Source organism: Bacillus rossius, chromosome 16, assembly GCF_032445375.1.
Source record: "Bacillus rossius redtenbacheri isolate Brsri chromosome 16, Brsri_v3, whole genome shotgun sequence".
Classification (NCBI taxonomy): domain Eukaryota; kingdom Metazoa; phylum Arthropoda; class Insecta; order Phasmatodea; family Bacillidae; genus Bacillus; species Bacillus rossius.
The window spans coordinates 16,925,103-16,950,581 of NC_086343.1; the positions used below are offsets into that span (position 1 = coordinate 16,925,103).

General features: G+C 32.7%; 1 protein-coding gene across 22 annotated transcripts in view; it reads right to left on the minus strand.

The window, feature by feature from the left end:
- Nucleotides 1–9,506: 9,506 nt before the first annotated feature.
- LOC134539856 (calcium release-activated calcium channel protein 1) overlaps nt 9,507–25,479 on the minus strand; it is a 78,921-nt gene continuing 62,948 nt past the window's right edge. For all 22 annotated transcript variants that reach the window (XM_063382166.1, XM_063382164.1, XM_063382167.1 and 19 more), the window contains 2 exons: nt 21,215–21,343; nt 9,507–17,779 (listed from right to left, as the gene is read on the minus strand). In XM_063382166.1, the coding sequence (XP_063238236.1) occupies nt 17,261–17,779; nt 21,215–21,343 (648 nt within the window). In that variant the 3' untranslated portion in view covers nt 9,507–17,260. The remainder of the gene's footprint in view (nt 17,780–21,214; nt 21,344–25,479) is intronic.

Genomic DNA, 25,479 nt, shown 5'->3' on the forward strand with positions numbered 1-25,479 from the left:
GTTTGCAGTTTTGAGTGGTTAAGTTCGGTATTGTACTTAAAAAAAAATACTGTGACATGTGCATTTAACTTACAAGTTAGCTATTTTGATCTTACCTGTTCCAATTCTTGTGTGATTTTAATATAGCTAAAATCAAACATTTTTTTCAGTATCTTTAATGTTGTCCCAGCCAACATTATCAACATTTTTAGTGTATATAACCTAACAACTCTTTAAAAATGTTAACTACTCGTAAACTACTTCAGGTATCACAATATAATCTTAGCTGACATGTTAGGAATTTTCAAAAAAAAAAAATTAGAATTTTTTTTTCTGGAAAAAGAATTTTCTTTCATAACTATATCAAGGGAAATTGTAAGATGAAAATTATTTAAAAAGAGAAAAACATTGTTTATGCTATTATCAATATTTTTCTAATAATTAATTCACTTAGCCACGCAATTTTCCTATACTTCAAAGGCCTTCACATCTACTGAATTTCCCAGAATCCAGAGGGAATCAAATACAAGATTTTAAAAGAAATAATTAACAGGAATGATTAGTAGTTATATTTTACTTATTTACTTGATACAAATGACTGGACTCATTTAAAAATGCATTAACTTTAATAAAATGCTAACGGTAAATTGACATAAATATAAAATTATTCTCTAAAATTTCTACAATTACTTGAGCTATGCTCTATTTTTAAGAACTCAACTCTACTCAAAAATTTACATCTCATGCATTACTAAATATAATGATACGATAACAGGCGAAAGTAGCTAGTAGTTACGATTAGTTTGAGTAAAAATTATATGACAGTGTAACTTCACTCGCCATGTTTAGCCCTTACTACACTGCAAATTCTGTCCAAGTAATGAATGCATGAAAATTTTATTCTTCATACTCTTAGCTCTCACAAAAAAAATTATTTTGGCAGCCATTGATATTGATGACATCTTTGTTGACTGTCAGGTAGCTTGATCCTTCATAGTTTCTTCTGGTGAGTTAATGTTTAAATCTTCGTAACTCAGTACTGAATTGAAAACTGACAATAACAAACAAAAAATGCTGGCAGCTAAGATCAACAACTGAAATACACCCTGAAAATTCAATGCCAATATAGGGATCAATTTTTTAGTACAGAATATGCTGAGCTATAGAACCTTGGATTAATGCCCCTGCCTACCTCGGCACATAGACAGAGTATAAGTAAAGAGCTTCAGTAGAAACCACGCAATTTGAAAACTGCTCAAGTGGGGTCTGTTTATGAAATGCATTTAAGAATACTTTAAGGTCAGATGGTAATTCCTGTACCCGTATTTTGTTTTCAAACTGTATTTTTGGCAATTCAACTTTATCTTCATATATCCGCCACATAATGTTACTGTATGCACGACTAGGAGATTGCGCTTCAATTCAGAGCCTTGCGCTTTAGAGGTGAAACTGCACTAGCAGCACCAGCAAGCATCACACTTATCACCCTGCCTCACTTACACAACTAGGCAGGCCCGTTAAAGACCTTCACTGCGGTAGTGTGGTTTTGTCAGTAGTAGTGGTGGTAGTTAAGTTCCCGATCATCGGAACACACTGACATAGTAATTTCTCTTCTGGGCTTATGTGCGCACAGGAAAGGCTTTGAGATGTAGCCTGAAATCCTATTTCTCCTTTGTTCAGTTCTTTTGGCTCAGGATTGAGCAGCCAGTGGCAGATTGAGACTCATTGTACAAGGCTAATTTTTGTGCTAAATATATCCTACGTGCTTGGGAAGGAATTGGGGGTATATTCCTCCCCCAAAATCCTAAAATATAATATCCACCAAATAATGGGAAAAAATTTAAAGCAAAGTGAGTAAATTGGGCCCCATCTCTTCCTGAAATGAAATTCTGCATCCGCTCCTACCTACACCATTTATAAAAAAAAAAATGGCCAATGCCATTAATTAAAAATATAGCCTATCTAATTGCATTTGTTACATTTGCTGGAAGTATATTAATTTTCAATTTTTCCATAGCTGGATAAATCGTACAACTTTACACTTATGGTCCCATTTCTGAAGTATTCCTCTACAAAAACCTGAATTTGTAATAAAATAAGTCTCACATAGCAGGTGTTTTGATAAAAGCCAAAAATTATTGGGACATGTTTCCTATCAACTGTTTGTAAAAAAGCATTTTTTATCAGAATGTTAAAACTTCATGAACACGTATCAGAAATGCATTGCCATCTGTTTACTAGGATTACTGTACTTGATTGAATTATAATTCAGATTGAGATTGATTTATAGTTGCATACAATGTGGAAAATTTTTTCCAGGTTTTTTCTTCTGAAATGTTATAAAACAAATGGTTTTGGGGGTATAATAATTAACTTGATTCACTCCAATTCTGTGAAATATTTTAACCTAGTATTTCCATTACAAAATTTATAAGCAGTTAAATTTTTGTTTTGGACTGGTTAAATTCATAATTCAGCAGAAACAATATAATTTCTGCAATATTGAATTCTGTATGGAAATTAATGTTGCTCTAGGAGACCAGCTTGTTTAGCAGAGGAACACACATATTTACTCTCTTCCATACTTTTCCTTACTCTATTGTTGGGCAGACAGTGTGTACAAAATTGTCTATGGATATTTTAAAATGTAAGTGAACTATAATTATTAAATGTTTTACGTGTTGTTGTTGAGTAAAGATTGGTAAGTGATGATTTTGTGATTTTCTTAATACCATGTATTTTCTTTTTTCTTGTAGTTTTTATTGTTTGTAACTTATTTGGTTTCAGGGTATAACCATTGTGTGTGTGTGAGAGAGAGAAATAGGGAAACACCTCTTCCTGATTGATACTCATCATGTATTCTCTAAAACTATAAGACCTACAGACATAAGATTAGGCACGTATATTTCTTTTGGGTTCTCTGATATATGCTAAGAAATGATGTTACGAAAGTCATCTCCCAAGGGGAGTTTTAGGGGCATAATACATCAAAATTTAAGTTATTGGTTAGAAAATCTCTATGACAATGACTATTGCATTGTTGGTGCATTCATCTCAGTTTAAAATTTTTCAGGGGCTTACATGATCAAAATTACCCATTCTTCAAGTATACATATTAAACTCTGCAGGGATGTTCCTGATATAGTGTAGCCATCAATTTAGAACAAGATTTTCAGTAAATCATCTCCTAAGGCTGGCTTAGTCTGGGAAATGCCAGGTAGGTACTTCATCTATAAGCCTGATACTTCCGTCCTTACAGTTACGACTTTTGAATTTTAGATGCAAGTTCTTCCACCTAATAAGTTGGGAATTCCAAATATTAATTTAAAGTTATTAACAGAGAAAATAATTTTATAGTTAAAAATAATTTGGTTGTACTTCATGAAAATTGTGTACTAAGAGGCCCTGTCATACACCATGTTAGTGTTTTTGTTTCCTTATTTTACTGAAATTAAGGGCTGTTCCTGTAATCATAAAGGCTTTGCTGTATTTGTTTGGTCACAGAATTCATCTTATATTTGTCATTTGCTACCTGGCAAATGTCACACAAGTGAACTTAATACTATAAACATTTGCATGACTTTTTACCACTATTAGATACAAGAAAATATTTGTTGACAGAACATAAAATGTGAGAACTATAGTGATTAATTTACAACTAAAGTCCTTAAATTATAATTATCAGTAATAACAAAAAATATCTAAAAATGAAATGGCAAGTGGAATGGAGCCTTCGAAGTTAAATATTTACGAGCAGAAATACTTGCTGGCTAGTGCTCATGGGAAGATGCAAACGGAAAGAACACTCACGTCATTATTTTGGGAATGCAGTGTGTTTTGGTGTGGTAGGACCATCTCTCGGATGTTAAGTAAAACTGTGGACTGCTAGTAACTCTAAACATGACAGGTAGAAGCATGGATGTTTGAGTATGTTACATACAGTGAATCCTTCGATCCGCAACCTCCCATAAATTGGTTCCATAGAAATTTCATACCACTCCACGTATCTTTTCTGACCCGTTGTGAGCCACTCAGCTGCTAGGGTTACTATGCAAAACCCACAATCCACCGTGTAACTGGCAATTTGCCGTGTTCTTTTAGCTGCTGTAGGATCTTCTTCTATTAGTGACATTACTTTTTGTTGTTTAAATTTTTAAGAACATTTCATCATATAAGCATTAGGAATTACCCTTTGCAAATAAATTTTGCACTGGATATGCTCTAGGCGTTACCTGCCATTGCCCATTGGTAAAGCATCTGTGAATATTCATAAAATAAAATTTCTGCTTTATAGCTAGGGGCATGAGAGTTTAGTGGTGGAAAAAAACTGATCGCTCATTAGACTGCAATAAGGTAAGTATGCACCAGCGATTGTTTCCTTCTAGTCGGAGGCAGTCTGAATGAAAATCCATTATTTGTTCCCCTTTAGCCAGGCCATTCAGAATGCGTTTGCTTCTGCACTCCGTGAGTGGTGCCAGGACCGGAGACATGTTCGTCACTCGGCCAACCATCAAACACAGACAACGCTCCAAAACTTTTAACGCATAGCTGGTCTGGAAATATTTTCGTAAAAAAATGCATGGCCATACTTATAGCACCCTGGTCCCGTCCGAGAAATTAAGTTTCCACTGGTAGGTAATGCATATTAGCTTCTTTTCTGTAGTCACATTTACGATATATCTATAAAGACCCTAAATTAGTACAAAATTAAAAATCGTACATGGTGGGTGAAGTCTTTGTGTTATTTTGCAATGGCACAATGTTTTTTTTTTCTTCATCTAAGATTAATTGCTGTCAGTTATTTTTGTATAGTCTCTTTCACTTTCAATTATTTACCTAGCACCAGTTGTAAAATGCTTTCCTGCATCAAAAGACCTAAAAAAAATTAAAAAAAATTTCTTTTTTTTTTAATGTGTGGTTATTGTTTCCTATTTGTAAGTTCTGAAAAATATTCTCTCTTCGGGATGTTTACAAAATAATCTTGCCAGAGTTTTCACTAACCTCATTAGCTAGTCTTGGCCAAGTTTAGTAAAGGAAAAAAAAAACTATCTTAAAAAAGTTTTAAATTTTGGTTGAGTTAAGTTACTGCAAGAGGAGTGTACTACTAACTGCCCAATAGTCCACTTGTCACATCACATGGTAAGAAAGGTGCTGTAATTTAAATTTTGGCAAGTATGATGAAATATTTGCGAGGCAGAAAATTTTTTATGGCAGTTAACATTTGGATAAGTTCTAAACTTAAGTTTCACATTGACTTATTTTAATCATTATTAAGTATAAAGAATATTAGTGAATATTATTTCCAGACTACAGGTGACTAACACATTTCCATTGAATTTTTTTTTAATCTTTAATTGAAACTATATCTGATATTTGTATATGTTAAATATGAGAGTATAACTTAAATGTAAGGAAAAAAAAATTTGACTACCAGAAGCCAAGAGAGGAGAATTAAATTAATTACGTGAGTTGCAAAAAAAAATTAACTGAAATGTATCTCCAGTTGTATGTTGTCTTTAGTATTAAGTTTTTCCACTTAAGAACAAGTATTTACGTTGTTCTGGAGAACTAGTAATAGTTAAGACAGGCTTGATATTGAATTTATAAGAGACTTGAATTTTGGTTTTCTATGTGGTATGAATGTAGTATTATTCTGTAAGTTACTCTTTTACTTTGGTGAAATAAGATTGTAAAACTGTGATCTAAAGTATGTAATATAAATATGTGTGTGTGATTAAATAGGTGGATATCCGTAATGCCCAAATTGTAGAAAATATGATTCACTTAAAAAAATAATTAGGCTGTAAATATCTATGCATGTTCAACCTGTAAGTGGGGGAGTACAGTAAAGTCCAAGAAATATGTTCAATAAAAAGCATTAAAAAATATTAAAAATTTTAATAGAAAATTATTGCAATTGTTGTTTGAATGAAATTAATATTTCGATAATTCTCCAATATCTACTGCTTTATAACTCGCAAAACCACAAAAAATGATTTTGCTGTAAGGTTTGTCCCAACTACTTTTTCCAGAGTACAGCAATTTCTGAGAAGTCAGTCATTTCACATGCTGTAGGCCTAGTTTATTTTCATGCCAGACAAGTACCCTTCAGCTTACTGTTGTAATTACGGTAAAACCCTCCAAAGATATTTCCTTCATTGTAAGTTTAAAATTTGCACTTGACCTACAAATACATACAGTTTTTAATGAGTTTTCTCTGTTAATAAGTCTACATTTCTAAGTACCTTTAGGACTCCGTATCAATCAAGATTTATTTTTACTGTCATCTAGGATTAAAAAAAACATGCAGAAATAGTAAATACTAACCTTTGGCAGCCATGTTTTGACATTACTTGTTTTACCTCAGATTCTTAAGCTAAATTTATAAAACCTATTTATGCATGCAACTTTGTAAAATACTGACCAAGGAATTTTTTGTTTGTCACTACCCTACCTTCTCTGTGCTTGATGTTGATTTTATATAGCCTCGGAAGGTGGTTTGCATTTTAACGTTTTCATGCTCGGATATTTTGAGTTCCTCATTTCCTAGCGGGGATACTCAACCTTAAGTCTGCCCTTAGTATCACAAAAGTCATAAACCACCTACCATAGTAGTCTTAGATGATAGGGATATGCGTACATAGTGCCTTTTATTTAGGCAGCAGACATTCCAATTTTTTATTGATGGAAACTCTGTAGCTTGGGCCACAGAGTAAATATATTATTAGATACTTAAATTTATTTATTTTGGTATTGTTGAGACACTTAAAATTAATGCAGAAAATTTGCTAAACATTAATTGTTTTCTTTTGATATTATTGATATTTTCATAATGAGTCATTCCATGCCAGATCATCCAACCAAGATACACATTGTCCTCCCCACCATCTCAGATTTGGTTGAAATTTGGTACAGGGTTTCTTCAGACAAAAATAAGAAACTTTTTGAAAAATTTTCATTTTTGGAATATTGGCTCTAGTTTGGAATTAAAAAGCACCCTTCAGTTTCCCTCTTTTTGGTGAAATTTTTTTAATCCTAAACCGAAATCAAGTGACACATCTATTTGTAATAACAGTTATTAATGTAGAATTGTTAAATTCAACATACTTATTCAGAACTTTACGTAGATTACAAATATTACTCATAAAATGTAATTAAATGCCCAGAAGCACATGCAATTTTTGTTAGTTGAAAAAATGAATTACCAAAAATTGTTAATTTCAGTTCAGTAATCTTATTATATTTTTTTTCTATTAATCTTTACAATCTCTGGTTTTATTCCATTAGAGAGCAAAATTTTCTACAAAATGGTTAAATAAAATTTGTGGATATTTACCTTCCTTCCTTATAAAAGCAAGTTCTTTGTGGTTAACATGATTATAAATCAGTTTTAAGTTTACAAAATAATTTGTACATGTAAAAGTAAATATGTAGTAAATTATTTATTGCAAAAATGTTTTAAATAATGATTTAGCCTTGTTGGAAATGCACATTTAATATACTGTAGGCCTATATATATATATAAAAAAAAAAACAAATGAAGAAAACGTTTGAAGAAAAGTTATGGTCCAATTAATTTTTGGTCACTCATCAGTTTGCATAACATTGCATCTTGCTTAAATGTAGATGAAGTAATATATTTAATCATCTAATGTTTACTGTAGGGTGATCTCATAGATCTCAGTCAAAGGTTGTCCAGTGTGTGGGGGTATTAGGAGTTGCTATTTTTCTGTGTACTTCAAGAAGTTGTTTCCAATTGTTTAATACAGTTAATGTTTGAATGTTGACATGCAGCTGGTTATATTTAATTGATTTTTTATATTCTTACTGAAGTGGGTAAAACCAACAATTTGAGCGTTATGAAAATTCCAATTGCACGATAGCAATAGTTACATATGTGGTGGGGGAACCGGTAGAGGAAAGTGCGTCAGCAGTGACGCCACTCCAACACATGCATGTGGAAAGATGGCAAGTATGGGATGGAGGGGGGATAGGTATGTAGCGGAGCATGCTATGTGCTAGTTGTAACGCCTGCAAGGGAAGATGGCACGTGAGAGGTAGAAGTTATGCCAGGGATTCTAGTAACGCTGCTTGTGTTTGTTTACTACTCAGTTTTCGTAACAGCTAACGAATAACAGTACCATACTTTTTTCTTATTATTTGAGATCATACCTGCATCCTTACTATTCTCAATTATTAACTCTTGTTCAGCTTAAAAAAGAAAATACTAATTATTTATCTCTATCTATACCTAATAAGCAAGAAGTTTCACTTCTATCACACGTGGACACTACGCATAAACCGTTTATTGATTTTGGGTTTTGATAAGTTGTGTATTAAATAATGGGAAGGAGGCCCAACAAAATGACTCGACCCCGGGTCCTTAATTTCCCTCGATGGCCTTGCCAGGAGAGGTGATGACAGGCTATAACATTTAAAATAGGGCAATAAATAAATAAATAAAATAAATAAACAAACAAACTCAAAATGAATTGCATCAACTTATTTAATCACACATATATTTACATCACAAACTTTATATCACAGTTTTACAATCTTATTTCACCAAAGTACAAGAGTAACTTACAGAAATATACTACATACATACCACATGGACAACTAAAGATCGAGTCTTATGAATTCGCAATATCAAACCAGTCTTAACAACTATTGTCAGATCTACAGATCACAGTAACTACTTGTTCTTAAGTGATGCAAAATAACACAGTGGAAAAACTTAATACTAAAAGACAACATACAACTGGAGATAGTAAATTGTAGATACCTTTAAGTTTTTTTTTGCAACTGAGGTAAATAATAAAATCTCTGCTTGGCTTCTGGTAATAGAAATTTGTGTTTCCTTGTAGTTAAGTTATACCTACTTATTTAACATATACAAAAATATTAGATGTAATATACTTTCAAGTAAAAAAAAACTTTTTAATAATATTAATGTCTTAAAAGACCAGTTACTAAAAGGTTGGGAAAACTTTTTCAATGGACATGTTTTAGACTTCTGTAGTCTGGTAATCATATAAACTAATATTCTTTTTATTCAATAATGGTTCAAATAAGGCTGTGTGAAACTTAAGTTTAGAACTTATCCAAATGTAACTGCTTGTCATAAAAAAAATTGCTGTCTCGGCAAATATATCATGCTTGCTAAAATTTAAATTACAGCACTTGTTAAAGCACCTTACCATGAATTACTAAACTTGCCCAAGATTAGCTAATGAGGTTAGTGAAAACTGGAAAGATTATTTTGGAAACACCTCGAAGAGAGATTATATTTTTTTTTAAACTTAAGTATAGAAATCAATAACCACTATATTAATAATTTTTATAAATATCTTTTCTAAGCCTTAGATGCAGGAAAGCATTTTATAACTGGTGCTAGGTAAATAATTGAAAGTGAAAGACTACAAAAATAACTGACAGAGCTAGTAATCTCAAAAAGAGACAACAGAGGGGGAAAAAAACATTTTTGTGCCATTGCAAAATAACACAAGGCTTCACCCACCAGTATGATTTATATATATATATATATATATATATATATATAATGTGACTACAGAAGAGAAGCTATATGCATTACTTATCTATGGAAACTCTCGGGCACCAAATTTCTCGGGCACGACCAGGGTGCTGTAAGTACGGCCATGCAGTTTTCATGAACAGATCTCCAGACAAGCTGTGTGTTAAGATTTTGGAGCGTTGTCTGTGTTTGGTGGTTGGCCGAGTGATGAACATGTCTCCTGTCGGGGCACCACTCACGGACATCCAGTGCGGAAACAAACTTGTCCTGAATGTCCTGGCTAAGGGGGAACCAATAATGGCTTTTCTTACGGATGGCTGCCAAGTAGAAGGAAACTATCACTGGTGCGGGATTACCATATTGCAGTCTAACGAAAATCTCATGCCCGTAACTATAAAGCAAAAATTTTTATTGTGAATATTTGTGGATGCTTTACCAATGAGCAACAGCAGGTAATGCCTAGATCATATCCAGTGCAAAATTTATTTGCAAAGGGTAATTCCTGATGCTTATATGATGGAATGTTCTAAAAAATTTAAACAATAAAATAATGGCACCAAAATGAAGAGGAGCCTACAGCAGCTAAAAGAACTGCAAATTGCCAGTTACACGGTAGCTTGTGGTACATGGTAACCCTAGACGTTGAGTGGCTAACAAAGGAAAAAAAAAATATGTGGAGTGGTATGAAACTTTTATGGAACAAAAGTCATGGGAGTATGCAGATCGAAGGATTCACTGTATGTATCATACTCAAATATCCATGCTTCTACATGTCATGTTTAGAGTTGCTAGCAGTCCACAGTTTTACTTACCATCCAAGAGAGATGGTCCTACCACACCAGTAAATCCTGCATTCCCAAAATAATGACGTGAGTGTTCTTTATGTTTGTATCTTCCCACAAGTATTTGGGCTCACAAATATTTAACTTCGAAGGCTTTATTCCACTTGCCATTTCTTTTTAGTTTTATTTTTGTCATAACTGATAATCATAATTTTAAGACTTGAGTTGAAAATGAATCACTAAAGTTCTCACATTTTATGTTCTGTCAACAAATATTTTCTTGTATCTAATAGCAGTAAATGTATATAGTATTATGTTCACTTGTGTGACATTTGACAGCCAGCAAATGACAACTGGTAAATATAAAATGAATTTGATAACCAAAACCAAATTATTAAAGAGCTATTATGATTACAGGAATAGCCCTTAAATTACAGTTGTATAAGGAAACAAAAACACCAACATGGTGAAGAAAAAAAAAAACCTCTTTGCACACAATTTTCAAGTAGTACAACCAAATGATTTAAAAATTATATTATTAAATTCTCTGTAAATAAGTTTAAATTAATATTTGGAATTCCCCAATTATTAGTTGGAAGAACTTGCATCTAAAATTCAAAAATTGTGATTGTAAGGATGAAATACTTTTATCAGGCTAATAGCTGAAGTCCCCAGGATTACCCAGGCTAAGGTAGCTTTGGGAGATGATTTTCTGAAAACCTTGTTCTAAATTGTGATGGCAGCAAACCAAAAAGAAATATAGGTGCCAAATTTTAAGTCTGTAGGTCTTATAGTTTAAAGTGGCGTTACTCTTTCTCTCTCACACACATACACAAATAAATGGTTACTCTCTGAAACCAAATAAGTTACAAACAAAAAAACTACATGTGGAATTAAGAAAATTATGATTCATCACTTAACCAATCTTTACTCCACAACCACACGTAAAACATTTAATAGCACAAAGATAAGAACATTATGTATGTTTATTGCTCAAAGAAAATATTAACATTTAATAATTATAGTACACATACATTTTTTAAAAATCTCCATTGACAGTTTCGTTCTCACTGTCTGCACGACAATTGTAAGTAAAAGTATGGATGAGTGTAAATATTGTTGTGTTCCTCTGCTACACAAGCTGCTCTCACACTACTTTCCATACAGAATTCAATATTGCAGAAATAAAATTTCTATTGCTGAATTAATTAAATTTAACCTATTTTTAAATATCATTATGAAAATACTAGGTTAAAAGATTTTATAGATTTTGAATGCATCAAGATAATAATTTTATCCCCAAAACTATTTGTTTCAAAAAGTTTTCAGGAGAAAAAAAAATCTGGAAAACATTTTCCAGATAATATGTTACCAAACAATCTCAGTCTGAATAAAAATGTAATGAAGTACAGTAAATCTAATTAAGATATGGCAATCCATTTCTGATACTTGTTCACGAAGTTGTAAGATTCTACAAACAGGGTATAGGAAATATGTGCTGATAAATTTTCCAACCTTTCAACATTTCTATCTAACAAATTTTTTTTTTGTATTTTATCGAAACACCTGCTACGTGAGACTTTTGTTACAAATTCAGGATTTTATAGAGGAATACTTATAAAATGGGACCATAAGGGTAAAGTTGTATAATTCATCCAACTATAGAAAACTGAAAATTAATATACTTCCAGCAAATGTATCAAACGTAATTAGACTAGTTTTTTTTAATTATTGACATTGGCCTTATTTTTTATAAATGGCAGAGAACGTGTGGGCAGGAGTGCTTGGAGAATTTCATTTCAGGAAGGGGTCCACTTTTCCGTTTTGCTTTCAAATTCTTTCCATTATTGGTATCTTTCTTCCCCAGCACAAAAATTAACATTGTCCAATGAGTCCTAATGTTGATGTTAATGGGCGAAGAACTTGGCGCTAGGAGTTTCAATCTGCCATTGGCTGCTCGATACTGAGCCAAAAGAACTGAACAAAGGAGAAATATTATTTCAGGCTACATCTCAAAGCCTTTGCTGTGGGCACATAAACCCAGAATTGTCCCTTAAAATACTTTTACTCTCCTAAAATTACAGGTACAGGAATTACCATCTGACCTTAACGTATTCTTAAATGCATGTAATAAACAGACCCCACTTCAGCAGTTTTCATATTGCGTGGTTTATTCCGAAGTGTTTTTTACTTATATATACTGTATATGTGCCGAGGTAGGCGGGGACATATATCCAAGGTTCTATACTCAAAAATCAATCCAGCTATTGGCATAGAATTTTCAGGGTGTATTCTAGTTGTTGATCTTAGCTGCCAGCATTTTTTGTTTGTTATTGTCAGTTTTCAATTCAGTACTGAGTTACTAAGATTTGAACATTAACTCACCAGAAGAAACTATGAAGGACCAAGCTAACTGACAGTCAACAAAGATGTCATCAGTATCAATGGCTGCCAAAATACCAATTTTTTTTGTGAGAGCTAAGAGTATGAAGAATAAAATTTTCATGCATTCAATACTTGGACAGAATTTGCAGTGTAGTAAGGGCAAAACTTGACGAGTGAAGTTACACCATTGTACTAGCTACTTTCTCCTGATATTGTATCATTATAGTAACGAATGATATGTAAATTTTTGAGTCCTTAAAATTGAGCCTAGCTCAAGTAATTGTAGAAATAGTAAGATAGGAATTTTATATTTATGTCAATTTACTATTAGCATTATATTAAAGTTCATGTATGTTTCAAATGAGTCCAGTAATTTGTATCAAGTAAATAAGTAAAATATAACTACCAATCATTCCTGTTAATTATTTCTTTTAAAATACTGTATTTGATTCCCAATGGATTCTGGGAAATTCAGTAGATGTGAAGGCCTTTGAAGTATAGGAAAATTGTGTGGCTAAGTGAATTAATTATTAGAAAATATTGATAACAGCATAAACAATGTTTTTCTATTTTTAAATAATTTTCATCTTACAATTTCCCTCGATATAGTTATGAAGGAAAACTTTTTTTTCCAGAAAAAAAAATCTAATTGTTTTTTTTTTTTTTTTTTTTTTTGAAAATTCTTAACATGTTAGCTTACAAGAAGCATACAAGAAGTAGTTTACGAGTAGTTAACATTTTTAAAGAGTTGTTAGGTTAATTACACTAAAAATGTTGATAATGGTTGGCCGGGACAACATTTAAATTCTGAAAAAATGTTAGCTATATGAAAGTGAAATAAAATAGTACAAGGTGAGTTCAAAATAGCTACCTTCAAAATTTGTCACAGTATTCTTACTGTACAATACCTAACCTAACAACTAAAAAATATGAACTACTGATAAACTAATTAAAAGTAACTCATTGCACCTTCTTAGAGGAAGACTAAAACCCTGCCTTAAGGGAAAAAAAAATGATTTGGGAATTTTAATGGCTTTCACTAAAGAACTTTACTTAATAACCCATCTATGAAGTTTTAAGAAACTAGTTGAATCAAAACAATCCCATTTGCAGCATAATAGCCACATTCATACTTTTTCTGAATTTTATTGTTTTTCCTTTCGGTTGTTTACTTTAAGTCATTAAATGGATGTACAAAAATAATGCACATTAAGTGTGTAAACCTTACCGAAACATAGAAAGTACACGAACTAAAAATTTACTCAGTATACCTTCTGGTGACAAAAATTGTCCAACTTTAAAAAACTGCAACATTAGCATTTTAAAACATGACAGATTATTTAAAAATGCTATTTAAAGTACATAAACATGTGCAATAACTTTTGTAGTTAACTAAAATAAAGGTTCAACATTTCGCTAATTAGTGAAATAAGATACAAGATGTAACACTTTGTGTTTGTGGCAAACAACGGTATATCATCATTTGTGTTGCTGTAAAATAAAAAAAACAATTTTTTCCATTAAAAGTATTTTCTTTCTGCTCTGTTACAAACAAAAAAACAAGTGGGAGAAAATAAAAGATTGCAGACAATGAACCTGAATTAGTTTTGATCTCATCCTATAACTGTTCGCTTTAATAATATATTATTACCATTGCTACACTTCTTGTTACATGTGGATAATCAACAATTATCGTGCAAACAAATCAAACAAATTCACATTCTTTTGGTAACCCCCCCCTTTTTTTTTAAATTATGTTGAAATCCTTCTTTTTCTTTTATTTTACTTGAGAAACAATTTTATCAGCTGTACATAATTGATTGTATTTTTTTTCAGTAAGTTATACCAAATGGTGTATTAAGTAAAAATTATATACTAATGGAGGTGGTTGATATTTTGCATATATGTAACTGTTGTATGTAAATAAGGAATTGTAAATTAATTAGTTTGCTTTTGTATTCATCCAATTGTTTTTTAAGTGCTATGAATTTAGAAAATCAAAGTTGATAAAGTTAAGGGACGAAATAGTTTAGTTTTCACTATGGGGTATAAACTGATCCATTTTTGTTATGTGAGAATATTATTTTTTTGTTTGAAGGATTAAGAAGCTTTAATGCCACAATTATTATGAACAGAAATCAAACTATGTTAAATGGAGGAAAGAAAACATTGTCAAATGATATGTTAGTTATCAAGGGTTTTGACAGAACCTTTTTCTTTTGTTATTCGAAGACAAAATTGAGTAACACAATTGGGTGCATAAAGTTTGACATTACATTCAGTTATTTTGTACTTAAGCAATGATGGGGTAATATGTTTGCATTCTTTATCTGTATTATTGTACCATGTAAATTAGTTACTAAGATACTTACTTTTATTAATGAAGAATACTGGAGCAGTTATAAAGTAAGGTATTGCAACTCTATACAAGAATTTTAAAGGTTTAGTCATCCTAAGTTATCAGTATTTTTTCTTTATAAACATCTTGATACATTCATGCAACAAGAAAGGTAAAATAGTATGAAGTTGTATTAATTAGACAATATCTAGTGTAAAATGCTGTGACTGTATTATTATAAATTTTACAATGATGTTTTTGTGAGATTAGGTTACCGCTGATGAAAGATGACACAGTCTACTCAGTGTAAGAAAAGCTTAACTAGTATTTCAGAGTTGTTAACTGTGCTTAGAATTAGGTACTTTCATTGGTTCTTCCCCTTATGTTAACATATAATAGCAGCTAAATTAATTTGCTCTGTAAATTATTTGTTAGAGTAATACTAGGAACAAATTTAAAAACTATTTGTATGTGTGTTCAGTTTATGTTGTGATATATTGGATTAGTGTTCGATGAAGCTAAGCAGCTAATCCATTTAGACCATGGATGTCAGTTCATAATTCACCCTTCCAACTCAAGTCTAAGTTCAAGAACTTCAACAGTACAAGGTAGACAAATGGCACCCAGCATGAATTTTTCTGGCCAGTAAAATAATTAGCTGGAATATGAGGATGTATAAACTTAATCTTTGAATCTTCACCTTTTCCTAGCACTAACCCAATCTTTCACTTATTAATAGAACACACATACAAATCATTTTTTAATTTTGTTCCTCGTTTTTCTTCAGTCAAAGTGAACTCTAACATAAATTTCTAGAGTATTTTCATTTAGCTGTTATTATAGGTTTAGATAATGGGATAAAATAATGAAACAACCTAGTTTTAAGCACAGTTAACAACTCTGAAATACTAGTTAAGCTTTTCTTACACTGAGTAGACTGTGTCATCTTTCATCAGCGGTATCCTAATCTCACAAAAACATCATTGTAAAATTTATAATAATACAGTCACAGCATTTTACACTAGATATTGTCTATTTAATACAACCTCATACTATTTTACCTTTCTTGTTGCATGAATGTATCAAGATGTTTATAAAGAAAAAATACTGATAGCTTAGGATGACTAAACCTTTAAAATTCTTGTATCGAGTTGCAATACCTTACTTTATAACTGCTCCAGTATATTCTTCATTAATAAAAGTAAGTATCTTAGTAACTAATTTACATGGTACAATAATACAGATAAAGCATGCAAACATATTACCCCATCATTTCTTAAGTACAAAATTACTGAATGTAATGTCAAACTTTATGCACCAAATTGTGTTACTCAATTTTGTCTTCGAATAACAAAAGAAAAAGGTTCTGTCAAAACCCTTGATAACTAACATATCATTTGACAATGTTTTCTTTCCTCCATTTAACATAGTTTGATTTCTGTTCATAATAATTGTGGCATTAAAGCTTCATAATTCTTCAAACAAAGATAATATTCTCACATAACAGAAGTGGATCAGTAGTTACCCCATTGTGAAAACTAAACTATGTCTTCCCTTAGCTCTATCAGCTTTGATTTTCTAAATTCATAGCACTTAAAAGAGGATTGGATGCTGGTGTATTGAGCAAACACCTACCTGGCTGACAACAAAATTAATACAATTCTACTCCATCACAAGGAAATCTCTATGCTGAGTGTAGTTACTTAATATTGTAGAATATTGGGCACTTTCAATCATTAACATTTTTGTTAACACTAACCTATGGCACCCTGCAAAGGCTCAGGATATGAATTATTTTTTCTTTTCACCTACTGCCATAAATTTCTCAGTATCTAAACACACACACATTGAATTTTGTAGAAATTATTACCATACACTCATTTTGAACACATAGAGTCCTTATAGGTTTAATACATAATACTTGATTCAATATGCAGTCAAGTGCATTTTTCCAGTTTGACACCTTGCGCATTGCAACCAACTCACCATCAAGTTTTCAATTTTGTGGACAAATTTAAAAAAAATTATACTTGCATTACCGCCAATTTGGAATCTACGTTCTTCGGCATTGTATCATCTCATCAGTACACGAAATGGTTAATATTTTAAAGAAAGTGTCGCAGTACTGAGCAGAGTATTAGCAAACAGCTCTTCAGACTTGTACAAAGTGTTTGATTCGAGACACAGAAGTTAAGTCGATACTACAATTCCGTATGTACAAGTAAAGTGTTCCGGGAGCGGCTAGACGACCTGCACGTTGCTGAACGCGCTGGTGCCGTTGGACCGGCGCTCCGAGTCACCCGCCTCTATCTGCTCCTTGAGCAGCTCCAGCTCGCGGATGCCCGACACGGTGACCTCGTACTTGTGCGCGACGAGCGAGCGGTAGAAGTGCACGGCGAAGGCCAGGAACACGACCAGCACGGGCACCAGGATGATGCACGCCGCCCAGGCGGCACGGCGCGAGTAGTCCAGGAACTTGACCCAGGCCAGCACCGCGATCTCGGCCAGGAAGAGCAGCAGGCCGAGCAGGGTGGAGAAGGCCCAGGCCAGCTCGATGTACCAGTGCAGGCGCTCGTGCGGGGACTCGTGGACCAGGCTGACCGAGTGCAGGTTGCACACCGCCTCGATGTTGGGCAGGATGCAGGTGGAGATCATGAGCGCGAGCAGGTGCACCGCGACCAGGAGTGTCGTACACACGGAGTAGGCTATCAGCAGCTGCTCGGGCACCTTCTCGTCGAACTGTAGCTCCACCATCGCCACCTGTTTTCAGTCAGTGCCGTGTACAATATGAAGTAGTGTCAAGATGTTACTGTGTCATAAAAATGTAAATAAATATTGTCATTAAAAAAAAAGGAGTTTTCATATTCATTAAAGAATTTACAGTGGAACCCTGTTATAACGAATTTGGAGGGAGTAGTTTATATGTTCACTATAGAGGGGAAACTTTATATCTGGGAAAACTTTTATATTGGCAATGCATACTCAAAAGCAAAATCTTAACTACACATAGGCCTAAGCAAAGAAAAAAACGAATGAAAATACTCAAAAGCAACAGTTTTATGAGCAAATGCAGTTATTATTTTTAATGAACTACACATGTAACAAACATTCTATTACCTAATGGTTCTTGGACATTGGTGTATTATCCTTTTTTCAGGCATTTAATACTCTGTAATGTTTTCGCAGCTTGAGAAAGAAGATTGTTCAGCTTGTTTAATATTGTACTTAATGTGGATTTTGCAATTTCCCGTTCCTTTGCTATTAACATGTGCGGGACAGTGGGGTTGGAGTCTACCTTTTCAATAATATCCAGTTTATCTCGCACAGGTAATGCCTTACGTTTTTGACCGCGTTTTTCACCCTTTTTTATGTACGTATTTCTTATTGAAGCACATTTGCAGCTTAATAACACAAAATTATTTTTACCGTTAAAAGTAAATAAACGAAAAATAACAAGTCTGGCGCATCAAAGATCACTATGCATAATTTAGTATCACAGTTGCTAAAGCTGGAACGAAATTTTCTCACTTTCTATGGAAAAATTTAGTCCACAGAGTTCTATCTAGTGGTAGTCTTATGAACCTTTCTCAATCAAAATGTCCAAAACGTGAACGATAAAAATGAAACGTAAAAATATTGATTTTGCTGCTATAATGAACATACATATTTGTGTGGCGGTAATTTATTTATAATTTTGATAACATAATAAATGTACACGCGTTCGCCCATTCCTTAACTATTAAGGGAAACTATTTGTTATTTTCACCAAACTGATCACCATTTTTGGCTACACGTAGCCTACTAAGGCCACTCGAATACAACTTGTTTATAATATGAACAGTGGACAATCAAGTAGCGTATTGCGGAGAAAAACTTCAATGTGATCCAGAATAGACGTTTTGTGAAAAAACTTGTAATTATATGAAAATATTTTAGATAACTGTGCATTATGTCGGCAAAATTTGCTCGTGGTACACGGGAAAACGTATCAACATTGACAAAAGTTGTGCGCTATATCCAATAAATTAATACATAAACATAACCTCACATCATTTTGCCGGGTCTGAGACGGAAATTCACAAATGGGAATTCATTATAGGCGGGTTCACTATAAACGGGTTCTACTGTATATATGTAATTATAAGTACATATCATGAACAAGTTGATCAACTGCTACAAAAATGTGTGATAAGTTGCTTAACATGTTTACATTATACAATACTACATATATTGATAAAAGTATAAAAAAAAAGTTATAATCAAACATTTTCAAATTCAACTTTTACTTTTTTCACTGTGATATTTCAATACTATGAATACAAAAATGCCATAATACCCAAAACCACAATTTCTCTAATATTTTAGCCATGTCTGTAGGTGCCAGCTATATCCTGCTTTAAATTTACTTTACTTTAAAAGACAAATATGTAGGAACTTACTACATATTTTTCTTAGTACATAATATTTAAGGTTTTTAATAATACCCTAAACTAAAGATTTGATTTCAATTCAATATTTTAACTGACAAAATGATGTAATTCAGGTGAATTTTGCTGCATTTTTTATTTTGCTCTCCATTTCTGTGTTATGCAGTGTATAGACTTCAATTTCACTGTTATTTTGGTTTTATCGCTATTCACCATAAATCTTGCTTCTAACAATAGGTACCTAATTAACAACTCACAGATATATACAGATGGTCTACTCAAGTCTTGTGCACAAACAGCAAAGAGTGACGTACAGCACTGTACTAACTAAATTACTGTTGGAGCAAAACCTGTAGTCATTAAAATAGCACAGATTGATGTGTAAACAAAAAGAGTTTATATCCTTAAAAAATGGTATAATACAGTACAGTACACTCCCGATTATCTGCAAAATTAAGTGGCAGGGCCATCGCGGATAAGAGCCGAAAATGGGAAACGGGAAATGGGAAACAAAAAAGGAAACATTAATTTTAACTTAAAAAATCTATACATTTATGTACAGAAAAAGTTATAATTAACAGTAAAAAAATTTTAAATGCTAAAATTGTAGTATTTTACTGAATTAACATACAATACATTTCAGTAATGTAAACATAATAGTGTTCAACAATACGACTAGAAACCAAGTGCGAGAGACAAAAATAGCAACCCATGCCAGCCCACTGCGTGAGTTCCGAGAAGGCCTGCGGCGTTTTACTGTATACTGCACACAATACACTCGTCAGTAGAGTTCAAATTTGCTCACTTTCAAATAAAATACAGATTTACATGTGCTGTATTTTCTCATCTGGCTGCGGATAATAGGGAGTTTACTGTAGTTCTCTTGAATACCACAAGTCATGGCAGGAAATCCTAGAGAAGAACCTCTGTTGTAAATAGTGAGGGCCAACAGTTAGGCTAGTTTATGAAAACTCCCGCTAACATGAAGTATTTTCACAATAACTAATATTTACCTAGTTATTGTGAAAATAATTTGGTTATCATGTAATACAAAGTAGTTTTTGTTTTACAGGTAAACAATTACATGTATTACAAAATATTACAAATATCACAGGCTGATGAAACACAGTGAGGTTTCAACTTAATTCTATTTTCTTAGTTCAGTAGGATAGAGAAAAAAACTTTAATTACAGTTTTGAGAGCCTAAGTTGAAGCAGTGACAAAATGTACGAAAATCTGTCTCGCTTCCAAATCTGTTCCTCGTTTGCATAAAATTCAGGTATGAACACGCTGACAGGTATTTAACCTGGGCAGCGTACTTGAACATCATACTTGTGAAGAATCTTTAATTTATCATCATAGGTCATTAAGAGACTAAGAAACAAACACACATCATCTTAGTGCTTCTGTACTGAGAGAGATGAATTTTTTTTTAAATTAAGTACACTAAAATGTCAAGTGTCAGATAAACCATAGCTTTAATAATTAATTTAAAAGACTTTGAAAAAATGTTACTATTTGCAATGTTTCAGTGGTATTGCCGAAATACCTCGCGTGAGTAAGCCTTCTGCTGCTATCTGGCGATCCTAACAAGAACAAGCATCATTGGCTGCTTTAATTTTTCCTTCCGCCACGTGTGCCAAAAGTTACACAATAGATTCTAATTTATTTTTTAATATATTTCTGTGCACCTCAAAGGGTTAAGGGGCTATAATTTTTCCCTCGCTCAAATGGGAAGTATGCCGGGCAGGGAGGGGCGCACACGCACCATCGCGAAGCCCGACAGCAGCGCGGAGGTCTTGCTGGAGGCTTTCAGCTTGGCCCGGCTCAGTTGCAGCTTCCTCCAGGACAGGTAGCTGGAGGAGTGCAGCCCCTCGCCCGACTGCGACATCCTGTCCTGGAACGACAATGCGCGCACGTTGACGTGTGGCGCAGGGGGCCCCGGGGGCAAGCCTCGTGCTCCGTGCCGTGTGGCCAGTGCTGCGCCCTCGACACTCCACACAGCGTATCGCAACCAATTTTACAGAATCTTTCAATGAAATATCCTCCGGTATATTCTCATGTATTAGCCATATTTGTTTGCTCATAAGCTGTCAGCATTACATGTTACAATGAAAATATATTATTTATATTGTTAAAAAGGTTAGGAATCCTTATGTAACAAGATAATACGGCTTAATTTTTTTCCCTTCAACATACCAGAAAAATACAGATTAAGTATAACGTGAAGGAGATTTACACTTTAGAACTATGTACCTGGACAACCATATTTTTTTTTAATCCAAGAAATTTGAAATGATTCTATAGTTAACTAAAAAGAATTATTTACCTTTTATAATATTTAAATTTTCACAAAATCAGTGAAAACTACCTCAGACTGAACACCTACATGACTTTTATACACGTCATAAGTAGAACAGACATGACTACCAACTACTAAGCAAAGTAAATTGAGGATATTTTGTGGTTTCATTAATGCTGTGAAATAGCATGAAATAGAAATGGTTTTTATAATTTAAACCAAGTAGAGAGATCACTTTATAGAAAACATGTGTCAGCTACACAGTGCACCTATTTAGCGAAAACATTTCTACATACCTCTACCTAATCACACCTAATTGTAATAATATTTTATTCATCTCAAAATGATACTATAACTATTTGTCAAAAAAACTGAAGGAGATGAAAAACCTTTTGCAGTTAGTAAAATTACTGTCTTTCAGAACACTGCATTAAACTAATAATAATTTACGAAATGGGCAGAAAGTGCCGGAAGAAGGACAACAACAAAGATAAAATTCAATGGAAGGAAATGGAGCCGGACTGTCAATCTGACGTGTCCACCAGGGACTGGTTTGAAATATTTTTTTTTTTGGCCAATTTTGCTACGTGAAGTTTCTCGGTACAAACCGTACAATGGCCACACTGCACAAACCACAAAACTTAACACTGCAACCTAACACATCCCAAAAGAAAACCAAATTATGATTTAACTCAACTATAATGAAAAAAAAATATTTCTGCTACTACAACTAAAAAAATAAGTTTAAATTAAATAGACATTCAAACACTAGTTACTAAACTACAGTGACAGAAAACATCAAAGTTAAAGAAACTACTAGAGCTACCATGTTTATGAAGTAAAGAGGTTAATTAAGGACAACATAAAGAAATATTGTAAAATTATCTACAGCGCACACTGACAGGATAAAAGGATAGACCACTTCTGACCGCAAAGGGCCAACTCGAGATACATTTCAGGAGTTAATGCGTGGGATACACACTTCAAGCATTTAGCTTGTCATTACATATATTCAGTAGCACACAGCAATTCCCTCATGCCATGCATGATCCTCTTAACTGAAAAAAGTCGCTGGACGGCGGAATAAATGCCAACATACACCGTCAAAAGTGGTCTACCGATAAAATGTTACTTTCATGGAAAAATTATGCAAAGCATAGTTAATTTTGCAGCCTGCAGTACATACACAACAGCACAAAACTCACCCAACGCATCCTTAGTGGCACAGGCTAGAACAAAGTGTCGCATTCATACATTAAAATTTAAGTTTTGGAATGTGTTATCAAAAACACATTTAACTTTACAGATAAGCTACTACATGTAAAACATGCATATCACATACAGGTGCCATTTCAGTGTATTTTAAACTACTTTGACATAATGCTAATTCTATCGGGAAATTTTCAAATCTTTCAAAAGATGTTCAATTTACCATTATAATAAATCCGTGATTCATGAAAAGGGTTACGTCTCCAGTCAAGTTTGAAATTTATTTTTTTCAGAATATAAACATAAAATAGAGTTTTAATCTTAATTTGAATTCTTCAATGTGAATCCTTAAATGTGAAAATTGAGTAACAGATATTTTATCTTACCTACTCGTGTTTACATGTCTCCCAACAATAATTGTGCAATGATCGCCAACTTTGCAGATAAGTCTGAGCAAGTCAAGATTACCAAAAAAAAACCAGACCATCACTTTGTAATAAATGTGTGGGTTTAAATAATTTAATTTTTCTTTTATGTTTATGTTAATGCATTACTCAGAACCTTTGCCTCATGCTGACAAGATTGTCAGAATCTTCATACGTATATTAAACACTGCTCGTTTTCATTTTCAATTTTGCAGCTGTGGACTACATCTTCATTAACCTCTTGTTTTTTGTAGGAAATTTCAACTGCCAATCGAAGCCCTCATTATTTGAAATGTGTTACTTCAACATTACTCTATAATTTTTTATTTAAAAAAAATTAAGACTTACAAAAACTCAGTATAATCTTTGTTTTCGCGCATACACCCAATATTTACTGTAATGATAAACACTACTTCTAGCAATTTTTTTAACATGCACCCATTTTATTAAAAGGTAGATTGATAAAAACTAATCTAACCATAAAAGGTAAAAAAAAAAAACTGCAATTACATTTAAAAATTGTTAAACAAAATTAGCAGGAAAATATCTACTCTCATTGTCATGCATGCTTCTGTAGTACACACTTCAATTCACAAGTTAATGTTTTAAATATTTCCAATGCTATGCTACAGGTACTTTGATTGTGAATGTTTAATTTCTCATGCTTAAAATGTTTAGAAATTATGACTACACTACATTACAGTTCTGCAATGAATACAGAAGAGAGGACAAAATAAGAATGTTAAGAGAGCTAGGAGGCTAAATACAAATTAAGCTCACTTTATGGATAAGTACACTAGAATTAATTTCAAAAAAAACTAATATAATGACAATTGTCTACAAATACCTGGTGAAGCGATTTCAGAAATTTTTCAAGACCTTTAAACAAAATTTCCTCATTATTTTTATACCACAGGGTCATTTCATTGTGTATGGTATATAATATGCAAAATTAAACCTAATACAAACTAAATCTACTGTTCACAGGAATTTTCCGATTTTTAAGTTGGTAAGCTAAAAACTTATCAAAGAATATTTCCACATTTGACACGATTTTATGGTTTAATTTTTAAAACAGGAGATTTCAGTGTTTTTATTAATTTATTTTATTTATAAAAATAAAATGTTTTTCAAATATAATGTACTCAGAAAATTTCTAATACTAATTTTACCAAAATAGTGCTATTTTGACCAACATATGGCACACTTTTACAATAAAATAATTTGTAATATCTATGTCTTGGTCATAACTATCTATACAAATAAGGTAAATGTTCATTCCATCAAAATCTTAACCTCTGAAAGTTCAACGATTGCTTTGAAATTTTGATGTTGCAGTCAAATACGCACATGTTTTTAAATACCTGTGTCACACCTGTGACAGGTAAAAAAGATAATACAGATAGGTAAAAATATATGTTTATATGAAGTGTGTGTTTGCCTTCGGTTTTGTAAAGATAAAGCTATAGATAGGAAGAATAAACAGAGAAAGATACAGGGAGCTATCAGGCATACAGATAATAGTGAGGGATATGGACATTATATATGAGAGAGAGATGCTTTGTATGTGTACCTACTTAAACAAATTATAAAAAGAAATTGAAAGAGGCATAGCAATGCATCCTGGGCATCAGATAGTTTGGAATAAAAATGAATCTGCAAGTGCTTGTGTATTTGGAAAATGCATTGAGCAGATGTCAGAAATTTAGAAATGAGCCAAGAGATGCAAGCTCAAATAATGAATATTATTATTTCCAATCTATTTAAATACATTTTGGTACAAACTTCATGATTGCAAATTTAACTTTAATTTTTAATTTTTTGTGATTGAAGTAAAGTCTTGCTAAAGAGCTGATCAATTTCATGATTTTTGTTGACTTTCAATGCATTATGGTCATATGAACTTTCATTTCGGTGTATAATGGTGCATCAACATGATTTTCGCTGTTATTTCAGTTCTATCGCAATTCACTATATAATTTTGTCCCTAGCAATAACATGCATCTACCAAATGAAAGGAGCTTTCTAAAAACAGATTTTAAGTTAAAAAAAGATTTCTGGAGTTTAGTTTTATCACTTGCAGCAGTCACTGTTTTA